The 22,057-nt window shown below is 44.2% G+C and overlaps 1 protein-coding gene across 5 annotated transcripts in view; it reads right to left on the bottom strand.

Annotated features, from left to right (window-relative positions):
- LOC134203207 (ATP-binding cassette sub-family G member 8) overlaps positions 1–22,057 on the bottom strand; it is a 190,963-nt gene that overhangs the window by 31,469 nt on the left and 137,437 nt on the right. For 4 of the 5 annotated variants that reach the window (XM_062678101.1, XM_062678107.1, XM_062678095.1 and 1 more), the window contains one exon: positions 110–254. In XM_062678101.1, coding sequence (XP_062534085.1) covers positions 110–237 — 128 coding nt within the window. In that variant the 5' untranslated portion in view covers positions 238–254. Of the gene's footprint in view, positions 1–109; positions 255–443; positions 465–22,057 lie in introns of those variants that run through there. The other variant, XM_062678114.1, reaches the window with a different exon arrangement.

Here is a 22,057-nt window from a genome sequence, read left to right as displayed (position 1 = left end):
AAAAGGAGATTTAAAAAAAAATCTTTCGACTACTTTTGTCAACAGTGACGAAGTTTACATTTTTTAGAGTACTAAATTATAAAAGTAATTAACAATTGTTGTGCCTTACCTATAGATGGACCACGCGTGAAGATCGTCCGCTACGCCGGGTGGAAGCGATCCGTGCATCCCATGGGGTACCGAAAACCGTCGATCCTCACGCTGTTGCTTCGGGGTGGTCATCGTGCGTAGTTCCATAACATTCGTGCCGATTTCTGTCGAAATAAGGAAAGAAAACAGAAAGATCAGGTGAGCAACATCGCCAAATTGCGGATTCGCTGATTTTGTCGCTGACAGACAAAAAAACAACACCCTCCCGCTGCCAAGACGAGGGGATAGATTGTCTTTCCAATACAATACACGTGTTGTTTGGGGGATCTTAAACAGAGAAACCACTGACGTACATGACACCCTGCAGCCCCAAGAAGTGAAAGTGAGAGTTCGTGTCCACGTCCCACACGGACAGATAAATCAACCCAAACTTTGAGTTCAATATACGCACTATTGAGAATATCGCAGACAAAATTTACCCAAATTTGGGTAGTTTTCCCTTTCTATCCCATGATTGCTATCAAAACTAGAGCAAGATGCAAACACCTCACCGAGGTTGCTAAGCCCAATAACCCAAATTTGAGTAAATTCAATATTCTCTATTTTGGGTTGATCAAGGTCCGCTTTGGATAAATTAAACTTAGCTTTGGGTAAATTGTTTACATGGGATTAAAGGCAAACTACCTAGTGCCAGAAAAGTCATTTTACTCAAATTTGGGTTATTGGCCCAAACCACGGTTTTGAGTGCAAACAACCCACTTTTGAGTAGTTTTGGTTTTCAGTGCATGTGTTCAACCGTCGCAATTCAAAATATCAACAACATCATCAGCATCAACAACAACAGTCGTCATTCTTCTTGTCGTCCGCGGACTTGGGGATGGATGGTGTGTGCATTGTATGCAGAAGAGGGCAGTCAGTCAGCGTAGGAATGTGTTTATTCCTTTCCTCTTGGCTTACCATCAGCGATCGAGCGTGTTCCATCGCATCGTCGGCGCTGATGGAGAAGCCACAACAAAACAACAACACAGAACTGTAACAACCGGCCCATTGTCGACGCTCGTGGACCATGTTAATTTGGTTGGAAAAGGGCGTCGGGTACACATCCATGCGAGTACCTACAAGGAGTTACGTAAGCCTTTCATGCGAGTGAGCAATCCAGTGCTCCTCATGCATGCTTGCTGTGTTGCTCCGAGTAGGCCAACCAAGGAGGAAAGTCACCGCCTACTCGACACCGTTACCATAGTGATTATGATTATGATTATTGATAGGAAATTATTCAAGCCATTAGCGATCGGGTCCGTCCGATGGGATTGGTGACGACGACGACGGTGACGACTACGTGTTGATCATACAGTTGAGTGACGGCTCGGAATTGAGCCAATTTGTCGGTCCGACAAACAAGATTTTTGCTCAAGTCATGTGCGCTCACTCATGCATTGACAAACGGCATGGAGATTATGTGTCACGCTGGATGCAATTAACAGCAAGGCCTGCTTTGATTCTAATAAAGTGTTTTAAGCCGAATGAGGCACGATGGAGTAATGAAAAAAAGCGGCGTGTGTTTTACCGAGGCAAAGTAGGCATGACTCGGATATAAATGGAAATCCTTCCGAAATCCTTCTCTTAACCAGTACTGCAATTTCTCAATTTCAATAAGAGATGTCATGCGATGTACTGCTCTTAACTATTTTTTATTGAAAAAGGAGATGAGTCATTTCGAAAATTTGTTTTCGAACTTCAATTAATTATTTGAATACATGCCTTCTAAGCTCCTACGGAATTAGTCAATTTTTTTCATTACTTGAAAATACTTGTACTTGAAAACTTTATTATTCAGCAAATACACTTTAAAATCTTTGCATTTCTTGTTGTCATTGTCACTGTTGACGAGGAATGAGAAAACTATTTTAACTTATTTGAACTGTTCGTTTATTATGAAACCAACTCATATGTCTAATTAAGATTATCTGTCGGTATTCCTGTTACAGACTTTACGTAACCCGTGTCCGACGTTTATAAGTTCAATTTCAAACCAAACCAAGCTCCCCTCTCGCTTTACCATCCCGTTTCAAATCTCCCGAGCAGTAGTGCGGATTTAGCATATCGCATAACAAATTCCGATTGCACTCCGCTGACTCGCATCGGTACGCGAAAATCAGGTTTTACGCGCTTGATCACAACCCTTTCGCCTGTGCGTCGTCACTGCCGCCGTCCATCGTATAATCTCGATCTCCTGATCTTGCACCGAACCAAAAACACCCAACACTCAACATAGGCTCGGATCGGCCTCGGCCGACACACCTGAGTTGCATAAATTTTTGAGAAGAAAGTTTCCGCGGGACCCCCGAAAACCGGCGGCCACTTTCTCCCGCCGCCGTGGACGAGCCACACCTGATGTGGCCATGTTGATTGTGGTCTTGTTCGCGCGCGGTTTGCGATTCGACGCTGCTGGTTGACATCGGATCGAAGCAGGGAGGCAGACGAGCACCGCGGAAAGGGTGAGTTTCGGTAAGATGTGGCGATTTGAGCGTCGAAAAGAAAGTCCATTCAATGATGATGAAGAAGGTGACCGGCATCATTAGCATGGTGCGGTTTGGTTTGAGTAATCGCGGCGCGAACAAGTGACACGACATATGGCGAGGCGGAAGATATGTAGTGTGTTGTAATGGGATGGGTGACAAATTGTTGTATAAAAGGTTGAATCAGGCACAGACAAAAGACGTTGCTCTAGAATATTTAATGTCATGTGTTGACTTACGTATTGATATGCCCAGCCCTGAAAAAAAATGTTAGTTTTGTGATTTCTTCAAATTGTGTGAGTTTGTGAATTTTGTAAATTTTGTAAATACCTATAACTAATCTGCAAAATTTACAAAGTTCAAATAATTCTCAAAATTTATGAAATTCACAAAATTTGTGAATAAAAAAAATCACCATATTTACTAAATAACCAAAGATTACAATATTCAAAATATTAACTAAGCTTACAGGGAAAATCTTACAATATTTCGCTTAATTTACAAAATTTTATAAAATTTATAAAGTTAAAAAAAAAATACATTTTTTTTAATTTACAAAATTTACACAATTAACAAATCTCACAAAATTTACAACCAGGGTTGTAAATATTCGGCAGCACTGGATGAAGGTGATGTTTCATTTTTTTATTTTCTTCCTGCTTTGAAATCGACCTCACATTCCCGGAGAGGCAGAAAGGTAAACAACAGAACTCACATCACCCACAGCGCCGCGAAGATGAAATTTACCACAGCAAAATGTACACATTTACCCAGCAAATTGAAAAAAATCACCACGCGTTTAAATGGGCCACTCACAGTCATACGGTAAGGCGCGAACTGAGCAGCATGTCAGAGCGACTTGTGAGTGGCTGAATGCGAAATTGAATGGTCGGTGTTGGAAATGATTTTTCGGCTGCACCCAGTCGCACTCACCACGGCGGCGATGAAGGCGACAGCAGATTATGCTGAGATCCATGTTTTTCACTGCATTGACTGTGACATATTTCTACCCTGTTTACAACATTCATAAAATTTATTAAAATTACAAAGTTTACAATTTTTGATCAAAATGACAAAAGTCACAAAATATGGTAAGTTTACAATATTTATTCTCTTTACAAAATTTACAATTTTCAAAATTAAAAAAATCAAATCAAAAATTAAAAAAAAACCCGAATCATCCACCTAGCGGTGATGATGCCTTTCTTGTGCACAATAGGAGAGCATTCGAATGCAGCTTGTTTTCGATAGGAATCAATGGGACAGGATTCTTGTTGCGAGCGAATCGGTTAAGGATATGTGCCTGAAAAATGAGTGACACTTTTACTTCATTTTGTTGGGTGGGTGCGCACAGACACACACACATACACACAGACATCACCTCAATTCGTCGAGTTGAGTCGATCGGTATACAACACTACTGGTCTCTGGGCCTTCTATAAAAAGTTTGCTTTTATACTTAGTATACAAAAAAAGGCAAAAATGGAAAAAAAATACAAAAATTAACAAATTTTATATTTTTTTCTAAACTCGTAAATTTGGCAAATTACAAAAAATATAAAGTTTGGAAAATATATTATTTCTAGACCAACATTTGAAAAGGGCGTCACAGCCAAAATTCATTCCTTCTAGCTATATATGTAGACAAAGAATCAGATGCAATAAATTTTGGCAGTGACGCCCTTATCAAATGTTGGTCTAGATTCATAACAATGCAAAAAATACGAAGCGAATTCATCGGAATAACTTTCTTTACTTAAAACAATGGATGATAAATCCATACTTACTTACGGATCCTGTACACCTCCGGTGGTGCAAAGGGCCGACTTGAAAGATCTCCATCCTGAGCGTTGCCCGGCTATCGCTTTAACCTGTTGCCAGGTTAGATTTCGGTCGACTTCTTTTATTTCTTTATTGAGGCTTCGCCGCCATGAGCCTCTGGGTCTGCCTCTGCTGCGATGTCCCGCTGGGTTCCAGTCTAATGCTTGTTTACAGATTTCGTTTCCGCCCCTACGTAGAGTGTGGCCGACCCAGCCCCACTTCCGATCCCGAATTTCTGTTGCTATCGGCCTCTGGTGACAACGACGATGGAGCTCATTGTTTGAGATCCAGTTGTGAGGCCACCAGGCCCGAATTATATACCGCAGGCATCTGTTAATGAACACCTGCAGCCGTTGAGTGTTCTCCACTGATACACACCATGTTTCGCTAGCGTATAACAGCACAGATTTCACGTTAGAGTTGAAAATTCGAATTTTGGTGCGTTCACTTATCTGCCTGTTTTTCCAAATATTTCTTAAACTCGCAAATGCAGCCCTTGCTTTCTTGATCCGTGCGCCTATGTCGATCTTGGTACCGCCGTCTGACGGCATTTGGCTACCAAGTTATTGGAAGCTTCCAAGATTCTCCACTGGTTGCCCGGAAACTGTGAAACTGGAAGCTATAGTGTTTACATCCAACGATTTGGTTTTGATGACGTTGATGACTAAACCTGCCGAAGAGGAGCGCTCGACAAGGTCGTTGAGGTTACTCTGCATATCAGAGCGCCGTTGCGCGAGTCATCAGTCAATTCGAAGTCGTTTAGATGCTCCATGGTTATAGGCTGCCATAACAGCCCGCGGTTTGGTTCACGGTCAATCGCACCTACCAGAATCTCATCGATTACGATGAGGAACAGTAACGGTGATAGGATACATCCTTGCCTCACGCCAGCTACGACCCGGATAGGGTCAGAAAGGACCCCATTGTGCAGCACTCTACACGAAAAGGCCTCGTACTGTGCTTCGATGAGGCCGATGATTTTCTCAGGAACTCCCTTGCGTCTCAGGGCGCCCCACATATTCTCGTGATTGAGACGGTCGAAAGCTTTTTCGTAGTCAATGAATACCAAGTAAAGGGACTCTTGGAATTCGTTGACCTGCTCCAGAATGATGCGGAGCGTGACAATATGGTCCACACAGGATCTTCCGGCACGGAATCCGGCTTGCTGCCGCCGGAGAGTCGCATCGATCTTCTCCTGAATCCGGGCTAGGATAATTTTGCACAGAACTTTGAGAACGGTACACAGCAACATAATGCCTCGCCAGTTATCGCATACAGTCAGGTCACCCTTTTGGGCACCTTTACTAAGATACCTTGCATCCAGTCGACCGGGAAAGTTGCGGTGTCCCAGATATTATGAAATAAACGATGCAGTAGTTGAGCGGATGTCATGGGGTCAGCTTTGAGCATCTCGGCTGATATGCGGTCGACCCCTGGGGCTTTATTCGATTTCATGCTTTGGATGGCTGTTTGAATCTCTAGCAGTGATGGAGCTTCGGTATTGACGCGTGTTATACGTCGGATCCGAGGCAGATCATGCCGAGGTGGTGATGGCCTGGCTGGCACTTGAAAAAGTTGTTCGAAGTGCTCGAACCAGCGTTTCAGCTGGTCAGTTGGGTCGGTCAATAACTGATCATTCGCGTCTTTCACAGGCATCGTTGCATTCATCTTCGCCCCGCTTAAGCGTCGTGAGATATCGTAGAGGAGGCGAATGTCCCCGGTTGCGGCGGCTCTCTCTCCTTCGTCGGCCAGAGAGTCTGCCCACGCTCGCTTGTCCCGTCGACATGAGCGTTTTACTTCCTTCTCAAGAGCCGCGTATCGTTGGCGGGCTAGAACTTTGGCTCCTCTGGCTTTTGATCGCTCTATCGCGGCTTTGGCTTCTCTTCGCTCCTCTATCTTCCTCCAGGTCTCATCGGTGATCCATTGTTTTCTCTGGGTGCGTAGTTCGCCCAGATTGTTCTCGCTGGTGGCGATGAAGGCATTCTTGATGGCGGTCCATTGGTCTTCCACGCTGCCACCTTCCGGAATATCTGCAGCACGCGTCTCCAGTTCTTCAACGAAGGACCGTTTCACCGTGGCATCTTCCAGTCGGCGTGTGTTGAATCGTCGTCCAACTCTTTCCTCCTGCCGACGAATCCGCGCAATGCGCAGGCGTATTTCGCCGATGAGGAGGTGATGATCAGACGCGATATCGGCACTACGTTTATTCCGTACATCAAGAAGGCTCCGTTTCCATTTTCGGCTGATGCAGATGTGGTCGATTTGATTGTCTGTAAAGCCGTCACGGGAGACCCACGTGACCTTGTGAACCGGTCGATGAGGGAAGAGCGATCCCCCGATCACCATGTCGTTATTACCACAACATTCTGCGAACAGCTCTCCGTTTTCGCTCATTTCTCCGAGACCATGGCGTCCCATAATGCGCTCATGGTTCGAGTTGTCGGATCCGATCTTCGCATTGAAGTCGCCCAAACAGATCTTGATATCACCCTTCGGAATTTTATCTACGACGGCATTGAGTTGACTGTAAAAGTTCTCTTTGTCTTGCAGATCGGCAGCATCGGTTGGCGCATAACATTGGATTATAGTAAGGTTTCGGACCCGTGTTCTAAATCTGGCAACGATTATCCTTTCACTTAAAGGTTCCCACTTCATAAGCGCAGAGTGTGCCTGAGCGCTTAGTAGGAAGCCAACTCCGCGTTGCCGGGGAGCGTGTTCACCTCGTAAACCAGAGTATAGCAGAACTTGTCCCGACGGCGTTCTGTGTTCTCCAAAGTTTGGCCAACGGACTTCACTCAGTCCCAGGATCTCAAGCTTCATGCGGCGTGCCTCATTGGCAAGTTGTGCCAATTTACCCTGCTGGGCTAGGGTTAAAACGTTCCATGTTCCTATTCGTGTCCGTTGTTTCGCGCTAAGAGTCGTCGCCGTAAAATCAGTCCGTATTCTTTCATTATCGGATTCTCGAACAAATTGATGTTTCGGGAACAGTAGGTTGTTGGCCCAAGGTTCCCTATCCACCGGAATGGGGCTGCCATCTTAGGTATAGCTTCCGGGGAATAGCATTTCATACTCAGCCGCTGGATGCCAGAACAGACGCTGTTTTAGCCGCACCTCCTTGGTGGACAGACGCTCGATCAGTCGAGTCAAATTTGTTTAAAGTCCTACCCAACACCAGGACTAGGCTAGTGCGCTTTGAGCGGCACACGGTCGCTTTGATAGGGCCTGCTTGGGGACACATGCAGCTTTTTATAGAAGTTCAACAGAGCGCACTGTCGAACCCCACCATATCCTAGGCAGACCCCACAGGACGCACCCTCTCACTCTAGCTGATGTCAGAAGGACAACAGTGCCCAGGCTGCACTACCAGCTAAGTACGCAACCCTTAGCTGGCGGTCAATTGTCATCGGAAGACCCGTGGAAGCGTGAGTATTGGAACTTGTGAGGACCAGAGCTATGTTAGGCGCCCCTTCTCGGATGTCAACTCACCATTTCGCAGCCCATATCCATACGTCCATACGTAAACATAAAATACGCTTCGATAGGGTTTCGACACTTTTTGAAGCGAAATCATTTTTCGAAGAATGAGCGAAACGATGCGATTCTGCGTGAAAAACTCATGCGCGATGCTCTCTCTGTCAGAGTGTAAAATACACGCTTAAAATCGATAACACAGAGATGTGTTTGCTTCACACAAAACGGACCTAATGCAGAACATCCCCTAGATGAGCGACAGTTACACAGGCACAAAAATGCGTCCTACGGTCGTGATAACGGTCCTTTTCAACATGTAAACGTTTGTACAGATTCCTTGTTTCATGAGGAACCAAATACTGTTGAAAATATTGAAATCCAAGCTTCAATAAAACCACACGAGCTTTTTTTGTGGCTGTGTAACTGTCGCTCATCTAGGGGATGTTCTGCATTAGGTCCGTTTTGTGTGAAGCAAACATATCTCTGTGTTATTGGTTTTAAGCGTGTAATCGAAGTTTTTTGGTGAAGTCCACCTTTCTTCACTCGTCAGCTCACTTTCAGACGCATTCATAGTCAGCACTGGACTGTCAATATTCGATTGAATATTCATGCACATTCTATAAATTGCTAAATTATCTGAAATCTAAACACGTTTTAAATGAGTGAAGTAATTTACCACATAGAAACAAGTCCGATTTGCATCCGTGAGGCACTTTCAACGGTAAACATCAATATAAACAATGCTAATCGTGTTTTTTCTGTACATAGTAAACACACTCAGTGAAAATCGAATGAATGAGTTCGTGGAGAAGTCGTCTGACTATTTTATTCTATGTTTTGAATAATCATGCGATGTTTGTCAAAATTCGGACTGAAGTAGTTTCATGAAAATGAATATTGTCGGCGTAGCACCAAGTTAGAATTCGGAAGTCGGGACTTCCGAACCGAACTTTCTTCCGAAGTTTTATTTGTCAAACTAATTGATTGATTGTTTAGCGCATCTTTAGGCGAATCCAGCGCACTACTTCCGAAGTTGAGAAAATTGCCTGTATCTGGAGAAAAATCCAACTTCGGTATAAAAAGCGGTATAAATTTATTCCGGATACACAATATTTTACGCTCTGCTCTCTGTAGAATCGCAAGCGAGTCAGCTAGAACATGAGGCTTCGGTGAGTGAGATTTGAACATAATTCTACCAACACTGCAGCCAAAAAAGTGTATGAAGGGCTGTGGGACAAAAGATCAAAGAAATCTTCAAAAACACCGAAACAAAATTATGAAATATGTTAAGAATATACTTCTTAACTAGGATATTAAATTTAAAGGTTCAGAAGCCTTGAGGCATAAGGCTTTTTTTTCAGAAAAAAATCTTGGTAGCCTTTTTCTACGTTTTCCGAAAGCATCCTTCCAAGCAAAATAATTGAAATATTAAATTTGAAGGTTAGGACAAAGGCTTTAAAAAAAACTATTGGAAGCCTTCTTCTACGCGGTTCAAAAGCCTAATTCCAAGGTCCCTTCAAGAGACTTGGAAACCTCCTTCCGAGGTGTTCAGAATTCTTCTTTCAGCCAGCCCCCTTTCTTGTGGTTCGGAAGCCTCTTTTCGAAAGGGTCGGAAGCACCCTTTCATGGAACTCGGAAGCCCCCTCTTCAAGAGAGTTGGAAGCTTCTTTTCAAAAGACTCGGAAGCCCCCTTTCAAGAGGCTCAGAAGCCCAAATTCAAAATTAGTCAAAAGATTTAAAATTAAGATTCGTAGTAATTTAAGTTGTTTGTATTCTCATCATTCTTTCTAGATGTGGCGCCTTAAATGGAATATTCCTTATGCTGCAACGATTGTGGAATAAATAAATAAATAAATAAATAAATAAATAAATAAATAAATAAAAAAATTAATAAATAAAAATTCTACCTTCGAGAAGCTTGGAAGCCTATTTTTAAAAGGCTCAGCATCGCCATTTCAAGAGGCTCGAAATTCCCATTTCTTTGGGCTTGAAATCCTTCCTTTAGAGGTGCTCACAATTGTTTCAGCCAATCCCCACAAGTGATTCGGAAGCCTATTTTCAAAATGGTTGGAAACCCAGCTTCAGGAGACTCGGAAGCCCCATTTTTAAAGGTTTCAGAAGCACCCTTTCAGGAGACTCGGAAACTTCAAGTGGTTCGAAAGCTTCTTTTCGAGGGGCGCGGAATTCTTCCTTGGAGAAGCTTGGAAGCCTAAGGCTCAGCAACGTCATTTTAAGATGCTCAATGCCTCCTTTCAAGAGACTCGAAAACCGAATTCTTCTTTTAGTTAGCGCCCTTTGAAGTGGCTCGGCAGCCGCTTTTCGAAAGGGTCGGAAGCCTAGTTTGAAGATGCTAGGAATCCCTCTTTCAAGTAGCTCGGAATTTTCCTTTCGAGTGGCTCGGAATCCATCTTTCAAGAAGTCAACTTTCAAACAGCTCAGCAACGTCATTTCAAGATCTTCAAAGCCTCCTTTCAAGAGGCTCGAAAGACTCCGTTCATGTGGCTTGGAAGCCTCCTTTTGAAAGTCTCGGAAGAAAGAAAAGGGAGATTTTTTTGAGGGGCTCGGAATTATTCTTTCAAAAGGCTTGGAAGTCTACTTTCAAAAGGTTCAGAAACGTCATTTCAAGATGCTCAAAAGTCTCTTTTCAAAAGGTTCGAAAGCACTCTTTCAAGATAATCTTATGAGTTACGTTTATTAAAATACGAAGTTCCTCCGGGAATTCCTCCGGAAGTTCCTCCGGGAAATCCTCCGGAAGTTCCTCCGGAAGTTCCTCCGGGAATTCCTCCGGAAGTTCCTCCAGAAGTTCCTCCGGGAATTCCTCCGGAAGTTCCTCCGGGAATTCCTCCGGAAGTTCCTCCGGGAATTCCTCCGGAAGTTCCTCCAGGAATTCCTCCGGAAGTTCCTCCGGAAGTTCCTCCGGGAATTCCTCCGGGAATTCCTCCGGAAGTTCCTCCGGGAATTCCTCCGGAAGTTCCTCCGGGAATTCCTCCGGAAGTTCCTCCGGGAATTCCTCCGGAAGTTCCTCCGGGAATTCCTCCGGAAGTTCCTCCGGGAATTCCTCCGGAAGTTCCTCCGGGAATTCCTCCGGAAGTTCTTCCGAATTCCTCCGGAAGTTCCTCAGGAATTCCTCCGGAAGTTCCTCCGGGAATTCCTCCGGAAGTTCCTCCGGGAATTCCTCCGGAAGTTCCTCCGGAATTCCTCCGGAAGTTCCTCCGAATTCCTCCGGAAGTTCCTCCGGAATTCCTCCGGAAGTTCCTCCGGGAATTCCTCCGGAAGTTCCTCCGGGAATTCCTCCGGAAGTTCCTCCGGGAATTCCTCCGGAAGTTCCTCCGAATTCCTCCGGAAGTTCCTCAGGAATTCCTCCGGAAGTTCCTCCGGGAATTCCTCCGGAAGTTCCTCCGGGAATTCCTCCGGAAGTTCCTCCGGAATTCCTCCGGAAGTTCCTCAGGAATTCCTCCGGAAGTTCCTCCGGGAATTCCTCCGGAAGTTCCTCCAGGAATTCCTCCGGAAGTTCCTCCGGAATTCCTCCGGAAGTTCCTCCGAATTCCTCCGGAAGTTCCTCCGGGAATTCCTCCGGAAGTTCCTCCGGGAATTCCTCGGAAGTTCCTCCGGAATTCCTCCGGAAGTTCCTCCGGGAATTCCTCCGGAAGTTCCTCCGGGAATTCCTCCGGAAGTTCCTCCGGAATTCCTCCGGAAGTTCCTCCGGGAATTCCTCCGGAAGTTCCTCCGAATTCCTCCGGAAGTTCCTCCGGAATTCCTCCGGAAGTTCCTCCAGGAATTCCTCCGGAAGTTCCTCCGGGAATTCCTCCGGAAGTTCCTCCGGAATTCCTCCGAAGTTCCTCCGGGAATTCCTCCGGAAGTTCTTCCGGGAATTCCTCCGGAAGTTCCTTCGGGAATTCCTCCGGAAATTCCCCAAGAAATTCCTCCGGAAGTTCCTCCGGGAATTCCTCCGGAAGTTCCTCCAGGAATTCCTGCGGAAGTTCCTCCGGGAATTCCTCCGGAAGTTCCTCAGGAAGTTCCCAGGAATTCCTGCGGAAGTTCCTCCGGAAGTTCTTCCAGGAATTCCTCCGGAAGTTCCTCCAGGAATTCCTCCGGAAGTTCCTCCAGGAATTCCTCCGGAAGTTCCTCCAGGAATTCCTCCGGAAGTTCCTCCAGGAATTCCTCCGAATTCCTCCGGAATTCTCCGAGTTCCTCGGAATTCCTCCGAAGTTCCTCCGGAATTCCTCCGGAATTCCTCCGGAAGTTCCTCCGGGAATTCCTCCGGAAGTTCCTCCGGAAGTTCCTCCGGAATTCCTCCGGAAGTTCCTCCGGGAATTCCTCCGGAAGTTCCTCCGGAATTCCTCCGGAAGTTCCTCCGGAAGTTCCTCCGAATTCCTCCGGAAGTTCCTCCGGAAGTTCCTCCGGAATTCCTCCGGAAGTTCCTCCAGGAATTCCTCCGGAAGTTCCTCCGGGAATTCCTCCGGAAGTTCCTCCGGGAATTCCTCCGGAAGTTCCTCCAGAATTCCTCCGGAAGTTCCTCCGAATTCCTCCGGAAGTTCCTCCGGGAATTCCTCCGGAAGTTCCTCCGGGAATTCCTCCGGAAGTTCCTCCGAATTCCTCGGAAGTTCCTCCGGGAATTCCTCCGGAAGTTCCTCAGGAATTCCTCGGAAGTTCCTCCGGGAATTCCTCCGGAAGTTCCTCCAGAATTCCTCCGGAAGTTCCTCCGGGAATTCCTCCGGAAGTTCCTCCAGGAATTCCTCCGGAAGTTCCTCCGAATTCCTCCGGAAGTTCCTCCGGAATTCCTCCGGAAGTTCCTCCGGGAATTCCTCCGGAAGTTCCTCCGGAATTCCTCCGGAAGTTCCTCCGGGAATTCCTCCGGAAGTTCCTCCGGAATTCCTCCGGAAGTTCCTCCGAATTCCTCCGGAAGTTCCTCCGGGAATTCCTCCGGAAGTTCCTCCGGGAATTCCTCCGGAAGTTCCTCCGGAATTCCTCCGGAAGTTCCTCCGGGAATTCCTCCGGAAGTTCCTCCGAATTCCTCCGGAAGTTCCTCCAGGAATTCCTCCGGAAGTTCCTCCGGGAATTCCTCCGGAAGTTCCTCCGGAATTCCTCCGGAAGTTCCTCCGGGAATTCCTCCGGAAGTTCCTCAGGAATTCCTCCGGAAGTTCCTCCGGGAATTCCTCCGGAAGTTCCTCCGGAATTCCTCCGGAAGTTCCTCCAGGAATTCCTCCGGAAGTTCCTCCAGGAATTCCTCCGGAAGTTCCTCAGGAATTCCTCCGGAAGTTCCTCCGGGAATTCCTCCGGAAGTTCCTCCGGGAATTCCTCCGGAAGTTCCTCCGGAATTCCCCCGGAAGTTCCTCCGGAATTCCTCCGGAAGTTCCTCCGGAATTCCTCCGGAAGTTCCTCCGGAAATTCCTCCGGAAGTTCCTCCGGAAGTTCCTCCGGAAGTTCCTCCGGGAATTCCTCCGGAAGTTCCTCCGGGAATTCCTCTGGAAGTTCCTCCGGGAATTCCTCTGGAAGTTCCTCCGGGAATTCCTCTGGAAGTTCCTCCGGGAATTCCTCTGGAAGTTCCTCCGGGAATTACTCTGGAAGTTCCTCCGGGAATTCCTCTGGAAGTTCCTCCGGGAATTCCTCTGGAAGTTCCTCCGGGAATTCCTCCGGAAGCTCCTCCGGGAATTCCTCCGGAAGTTCTTCCAGGAATTCCTCCGGAAGTTCTTCCAGCAATTCTTTCGGAAGTTCCTTTGGGAGTTCCTTCGGGAATTCCTCCGGGAATTCTTCCAAAAACTCCTCTAGGGACATGTTTATCCATGAAATTTTGAAATTTTTTTTTTTTCAAGGTTTTGTCATGTAATTTGTCAACTTTGAAATAATTTTGTTTTTAATTTTTGGAATAAAGTAAATATTTAAAAATGTTCAAAATTTTGGTAACTCAGTTTGTTTTGTAAATTTTGGGATTTTTTATAAATTTTTGTATATTTTGTAAATTTTGCTACTTTTGTAAATGTAGTAAATAAACGCTGAAGAATTTTTCGTTGTTTTTGATTTTTTCAAATTTGTAAATTTTCCTGATTTCTTATTTCTGATTTTTGATTTCTATTACTACAGGGAGATTAGGTTATTCTGGACCCCCAAGGTCCCTGCTGTTTTTAAAAAGTATTCCTGATTCCATAATACTAATGCATACGATGTTAAAGAATGATCATTTCTTGCATGGTGGTATGTTATTGGGTAACAAGCTGAACTCTTAAATATTGTACTAAACGCAATTGTCTGCAGGGTGTGGTGTGGCACAGGGTAACAATTTCAGCCTTTATTTGTTCTGTCCTTATATAAAGTCAAATTGCTAAGGTATATGCATTTGCTATTTATTTCAGCGCCGAGCTATTTACTTTTTTTACGGGAAGGAATTCCTCCGGAAGTTCCACTGCGGACCACTGAAGCAACTTCCGGAGAAATCTCTGATGGGACTAACGGAGAATCTGCTGCAGAAACTTTCCGGACGAATTCCAGGAGGAACTATCTAAGCAATTTATAAGTCCAAAGGTCAATTCCCGGAAGATCTTTCTGAGTATCCTCCAAGGATTCCTCCGAAAACCCCTCCTAGATATCTAATGGAAGTTTGATTGAAATGTTCCAAAATCGAATGATTTCGATTTAAATTCTTTATATAAATCCGGAAAAACTACAACTTTATTGAAAATATGTATTTTTGACAGGAGCAAGATAAAACTGAATTCAACAGAAAAAAAATCATTTTTTTATGAAATGTATGAAACCCACACGGAAGAAAAAAAGTACCCAAAATTGAGTACTTTTAAACTTACTTTTGAGTTATTTTTTCTCTTCGCTTTCATCCACTCTTTCTTTTGTTGTCAAAAACAAAAGAGCCAAACAATCCAAGTTCAATACGGGAAGCCAATGTTGAGTTTTATTACCTGAGGTCGAAATTGAGTGAATTAAACTTAAATTTGGGTCAATAAATTTTCCGTTGGGTACTTTTTTAACATGGGAGTAAAGGCAAACTACTTCGACCCTACTTACTCAATTTTGGCTTCCCGTACGGATGTTCGAGGTTGGGTGAATTAAACTCACTATTGGGTAGTTTATTTCTTCCGTGCATTATCCTACTGCTTTTAGTATTTCAATAGACGACGGCGTGGTAAAAAATATTCGGCAGAGTGGTAAATTATAAACAACAGCGTGTCGTTTTATTTTTGACGACAGCGATGGCACACAGAAATAACAGAAATAACTAAAAAAAATAAATATGTGATTTTCTATTTGAATTTCACATTTTTTTTGTCAAATTAATAAGATCTGGGGTGGCTGCTGTAGATATAAAAGATTTTTTAAAGATTTTCTTATATATTAAGACATATTTCTGTGTATGCTCCTTTTGAATGATAATTGATTTTTATATTGCTGACAAGTTAGTGCTCGATAGGATGCATGCATTCCTCACTAAACTTGGTAATGAAACATTGCGATGCATTCGCTTGTTTCATCGATCTTTTGTATTGCTACCAATCGGGAAGATGATCCGTTTAATAGCTTGAATTCAAATGAGCCGGATTCACATTCCAACGCTCAAATAAAGAATTGTAAATTGCACTTCAGTGCTATTTGACTTCGAGAATGAGAAGTCCATAAACACCACTACGATAGAGTCACTCCATAAAATAAATCACAAACTTATGATTCATCACCTGTGGTAGAGTCATCATCACCGCAAACTGTAAACCACTGCCTCAACGTTTACTTGTCTCAATCAAACACTTCTGTTAGCTTCTGTTGGCTTTCAGCGCGCACATCACGGTCTTTTAATTACACAACACACATCCGACCGAGCCTGAGTGTCGACGACGACGACCAACCGGAAGGCGTGTCACCCGGGGTTCTTCCGCGGCAGGAAATCAAAACATCCATCCACGCAACCGCCTTTAGCGCTGGCCTTGATTTTACGGCGTTGAATACCGACTCTTGTTACCTCCAACTTGAACCAAACACCAACGGATGTGTCTCGAAACACAATTGCTTGCTATCTGGCGGGAGCTTCGGTGGCGTTGGCAATGAACTCCAACAGCACACGCCTCAAAGACGGTAAGGCGGCGGCGGTGATTTAAACATCCAAGCGCTGCGGTAAGTGTTTGCGCTCGGTAAATAAGCGCCTATAAAGTAAGTCGAAAATTGCAAATGAGTGGCTTCGGCGCCCCCGAAGAATTGTGTGATCCAGTTCCATATGAAAGGAGGAAAAATCAAGCGTTTTGCCAAAAGCTATCACAATCGGAGATTGCGTTGCGGCGCCGTTGCCGCATTGGAATTTAGTTCGATTGCTACTTGAGGCGCGGATAAGTGCTAAGTGCTAGTGCGGAGCACAGGTGAGGCGTGCGAATCATAAACCAGCCGATGAAAGAGAAATCCTCAAGCAAGCATCCCAATTCGCGGGAAGTCAACAAATGGACTGCTTTCGGCTGTGTTTATCTTAATTCTTGAGCTGTTTAAATTCGGACCGTCCCGATCTTAGAATAGGTCAAATAGCTACGAAATTTACTTCCTATTGTGGGCCCTCCTTAGCCGTGCGGTACGACGGCCCATGACCATGCTGAGGGTGGCTGGGTTCGATTCCCGGTGCCGGTCTAGGGAATTTTCGGATTGGGAATTGTCTCGACTTCTCTGGCCATAAAAGTATCATCGTGTTAGCCTCATGATATACGAATGCAAAAATGGTAACCTGGCTCAGAAACCTCGCAGTTAATAACTGTGGAAGTGCTTAATGAATACTAAGCTGCGATGCGGCTCTGTCTCAGAGTGGGAATGTAATGCCAATAAGAAGAAGATGATTTAGCACTTATGAAGTAATGTAAGAAGTAATGTTTTCTTAGCTGCCATCGGAACACTTAAATTTATTTTAAACTTAACTTAAATTAATGTGGTAATGATTTAAATGCAAAAGCACCATGTAGAGGTGGTGGCATCATGTCCTGTCTATATGAAATCATTTGACATGCCTTCCAGACATTCCGAAGGAATGTATCACACATTTCCCTTTCAATATGGATTTCTCTTTCCCTGTGAAATGCGGAGCTATGGTATTGATGACACGTTCATCATCAAATATTTAGTCACGTCTTCTGCTTTCGTTTTGTGAATGTAAGGGCCTATCATGCTGAGAAAGACAACCGACTAATAATTGAATATCCATTAATTTGTTTGTACTCATTGGATTGCTTGACGCTGCTGATGTGTCCATGATGTCTTATTCATGCAGCTGTTTAAAGAAAGTTAGACCGACTTTTCGCTTTTTTAAATTCGAGGTTAAGGTGAAACACTTCGGTCAAAAAGCCGTAATAGCGAAATGTGGGACCCAAATATTCACGAACATAATGCCAATCAAGTCTAAGTGTTGGGCATTAGAGTGTTCATAGAGTGTACCCATACGAGAGCTACATTCGTTTTTTCTTCTGTGGATGATAACGACGATGGGAAAATCAGGCCCAAGGTGAGTGAACGTGTAATTTCGTTTACCACAAGAAAGAGGTGAGCGAGCGAGTCGAGTATCTACGTTTTTTCTAAGCCGAAATCTGGTTCTTGGCGGGGGGTACGAGAGTAACGAAACGGCACCACATATACGCGGTTTTGCCCTACTGGATGGTCCCAACGTCGCGTCGCCGCCGTAGTGGGCCGCCGTGTGTGTGACACAATAAATACCAGGTGCTGACGCGGCGTGATTGCAGAGATTGTCTATGAGTCGGTGGTCCGATGGGGGGAAAATATGCGTTTCAGCTCGGTGGAGTGTGCCATTTTAGAGCATAATTGAGGGCTTGCAAGTAGGGGTTAGAATGTGACAGTTAGTCTACGCTGGGGACGGTTTGTAGAAATAAAACTTGTTTTGCGTTTGTCTTGAAAGTGAGCCTTTTGGGTGTGTTGCTTGGAAAAGGAATTGAACTGCTCCACAAAATAAGCTGAAAATATTCAGGTGTGGTGTCTACGGCGGTACATACAGAAGATTTCAAACTATTGAATAGCACAGAAAATATGTTAAATAAAATGAAAGTTAAATTGTTCAGCTTTCAAAATCAAGTGTTTCTGTTGGTTTAATCGTTTATTTGGTCGCACTGAACCAACGAATCCTTCCAATCAGACTTGTGATAGGGTTTGTTCGTAAAAAGACATCGGAAATCAATCCATATCAACTCATGCATGGGATTGTGAGATATCCGATAGGATTAGTGATCAGTTAAATTTTCTACAAGAAACCTCGTATTGTAGAATGTTTTTTTTTATTTGGTGCGATTAGGCAGAACTCCAGTCGGCCCGTATGTGGAACGAATTGTGCACCGTAGTAAAACAAATTTTAATTTTCTCCAATGGGTTTGGGATATAAATAATTGAAACCTTGAAACCTTTTTTATCCTTCTTACACCATAAGAAGGGTATAAATATTACTCTAAAAATCGATTTTTTTTTCGAGGCTGTTTGTTTGTGATGGTGTTCTTCTAAAATTCCTCCACTGCCGCGTTTTCTCAACCCTCGAATCCTCTTGACTCCCTCCGGTCTCGAGGATAATCCACAAGTTCCGGTGAAGGAAACTTCCGCTCTCATGGTGCCCCGACTACCGGCGGCTATCTCCGAGGACGCTTTCGCGCATTGCGCCAACTCCGTCTTCGGGTTGCAGCGGGGGTCCGACAAATCCGGTGGTGGATGACGCACTGGTGGTGCACTTCTTTCTTCTGCTGGTTGGCTGTTCGATTACCGAGGTCGGTTCGATGATTCCGGTTGGAAGAAGACTTACGGTTCGCCGTCCTTCCTCCGTATACGCTGCAGCTCTGACAGTATTTGCGACACGGCTTTGCTTACCGCTTTCCACATACCTTCATCGTGACACATTTGCTCTGCCATGTTGACCGCACTTATGGCAGGTATTCCTCTACGTGCTTCCGCAAACCTTGGGCAATAGAATACCACATGGCCTGAAGTCTCCTCTACGTTGATACACGACGTGTAGAATGGCGATGACGCATGGCCACACCGGTCAGATATTGGCGGAAACAGCCGTGTCCGGACAGGAATTGTGTAAGGTAAAAGTTCATCTCTCCATGCCCTCATCGACACACGGGAGGTTAGGGACAAAAGTTCGAAAGAAGGCCGAAAGACAAAAGGTCGAAGGGACAAATGGTCGAAGAGGACAAAAGGTCGAAAGGACAAAACATCGAATGGGACAAAAGATCGAAAGGGAAAAACGTCGAAGGGGACCAAAGGTCGAAAGTACAAAACGTCGAACGGGACAAAAAGTTGAAAGCGACAAAAGTTTGAAATTGACAAGAAATTGTTAGCAAAAACTCTGTTTTTTGTTTTTCACAATTTTTAACAATTAAATAAAATTCATTCAGTGAGTAGGGACACGGCAGGTATTTTCGTCTGTTTGTCATAGTCTCGAAAACCAATAAAAAAGACGCTTTTTTTGTAAAACTCATACGTACCAAATCGTAAGCTCAGGAGAAACGTTCTGCTATAGTGGAGTTCTAGCGAATGTACGTTGCTGTCGTTGGTTTTAGCCCCTATGACGATGGACGGAAATACCTACCGTGTCCCTACCACTAATAGATGGATGTTTGAGTTTTCTAAATGTGCTCATTCTTCAACTTTGATTGATGAGATGAGTTTGTTATTTCTGCTTGAAGGTAAATGCTTTTCATAAATTCTTTTGGAATATACCCAACCTGTTATCAACTTGTTCTTGATAGACCTTTTGTTCTTTTCGACCTTTAGTCCCTTTAGACCTTTTGTCCTTTTCGACCTTTTGTCCAGTTCGACCTTTTGCTTTTTCGACCTTTTATCTTTACGACCTTTTGTCCTTTCGACCTTTTGTCTTTTCGGCCTTTTGTCCTTTCAACCTTTTGTCTTTTCGGCCTTTTGTCGTTTCGATCTATTGTCATAGATTCAGACGGTGGATCTACCTTCCATTATCCTTAACTTCCCACTCCTACTGCCACTTCACCATAGAGTCCAGTCTCACCGTCTTCCTCACATTTCAGGTATCTCACCGTTGCTAACACGAAGATGATACTGCCACCAGAAGACGCCTACTATTTCCTTTCAGACCACCGACGACAGTGGGAATAAAATGGCCCGTAACGGTACTTATTTAGATGCCGCTATTTTAGAGGTCCACAAAAGACCCATTCTCGTGTAAAAAAAAATCCGAGGAATCGATTGGTGATATTTTCACTGCAGTCAAACCATTTGAAAGGGCCCATTTTGCCCGATTCTCCCATGAACTTATGATTTAGCTTATAAAAGTCGCTCGCGTTTTTAATGATCTTGACTGCTACAAATCTATTCAAGATACATGCAGACCGCATATTTTAATCGTTTCGTGATTGAAGATTTACAAGTGGGTCAATTTTGCCCGATTTTCTCAAAAATACTTCAAGAAAGCGAATTAATTTTGGTGAAATGGATTGCATTGAATTCTCCGATTCCCCTCTAAACTCAGTTCCGCAAAGAAATTACTTCGGAAGGTCCACAAAAGAATTACATCGGAAGTTCCCCCAGGAATTCCTCCGTTAGTTCCTCCAGGAATTCCTCCGCGTTAGGTCGAGCATGGACCCTTGCGGAACGCCCGCCGTAACCCTAATCAACTTCAATATCTATAGATACGCGAAGAATGAAAGCCATACCACACAAATCTCAAAAAATATTTATTCCGTGACAGGGAATGAAGGTGTGCAATATCTGCTTTATTTTTGTGCTTATTACGGTGAATTGAAGTAATATTATTACTTTATCGACTAGTCGTTATTTTTTGCCTATATCTATTTTTAATTTAAAAACAAAGCACAATATCCTTTCATGACGCCCTTTCGTGCGAAATTGATCAAAGAAACAATTTTTTTACGTTGGACAACGTCTTACCCAAAGGCACTGGGTGTCAAATCAGAATCTAAAATTGGAGACCGTCACGAGATCATGTAAGATTTTGAACGTTAATAGAGCCTTTATCTTTCAATGGATTCTGGAGATTTATTTATCTATCGACTCGGTGACTCTCCAGCAATTTGTCAATTTCTTAGAAACTTTTGATTACTTACGATAAACCATAAAAATATCAACTCTTGTTCTACCCAGTAAAAATATCAGAACCAACCAATCCCGTTCAGGCATTCCCAACAGAGACACCATAATAAGGTAAGTTGCGGGCCTTTTGACCCACCGTTTCATTTTCTTGGGGATAAAAGTTTCGTGCTCGCGCGTCATTTCTTTTCGAGGATCCAAGGTTAGTGGTTACGGAGAGCAGACAGAACGCAGGCATTGGTAGCGGTTTTTGCATTTGAAGCGGTTCAGCGGCAACTATCGAGTGGATATTATCGGCGTCAGTGGCACTTCAGTGAAATTTTCTTGCATGGTTCGGGATCTGGTTGCGTTGTAGTTAATTGGAAAGGCACATTGTTGAATATGTGATTGGGGGCAGCAGGGACTATGTCCAAGGACATGACGATCCCTCCCCAGGCCATCTGCGAAATGTGGCGCCTGCCCAGGATGTGGTGCGGTTTGACAGTGGGACCTGTTAAACCTCTATAAAAAGTATCCGCAAGTAGGCTCCACCAAAGCGACCGTGTGCCGCTCAAAGCACACAAGCTCAAGTCCTGGTGTTAGGTGGGACGCTAAACAGCCCTGACACGACGGCCCTCCGACGAGACAGGAGGTTTGCGCAGGCCCAATAAGCTGACTTTAAAAACAACCATTACGAAGGCTGTAGGACAAAAGGTCGAAGGTCAAAAGGTCGAAAAGACAAAAGGTCGAAGGGACAAAAGGTCGAAGGGACAAAAAGTCGAAACAAAAAAATTGCGTCAAAAGGTCGAAGGACAAAAGGTCGAAAGGACGAAAAGTCTTTCTTTTTACTTCTTCCTTTTTCCTTGTATTCTTTTCCTTCTTCGTTTTTCCTTCTTACTTCATATATGTCCTTTCTTTCATTCCTCTTCCTCCTTTCTTACTTCTTTCTTCCTTCTTCCTGCCATATTTAATCTTATTTATTTCTAACTTCTTTCTTTTTTTTCCTTTTCAATCCTTCTTTGCTTCATCTCTCCACCCTTTTTCTTCCTTCTTTCCACCTTTTTTCTTCCTTAATTCTTCCTTCTTTTTTCCTTCTTTTTTCCTTCTTTATTCCTACTTGCTTATCT

This window comes from Armigeres subalbatus, chromosome 1 (genome assembly GCF_024139115.2).
Source record: "Armigeres subalbatus isolate Guangzhou_Male chromosome 1, GZ_Asu_2, whole genome shotgun sequence".
Classification (NCBI taxonomy): Eukaryota; Metazoa; Arthropoda; class Insecta; order Diptera; family Culicidae; genus Armigeres; species Armigeres subalbatus.
Note: the sequence above shows the minus strand (reverse complement) of the source record. Positions and strands in the feature narration are given on the sequence as shown.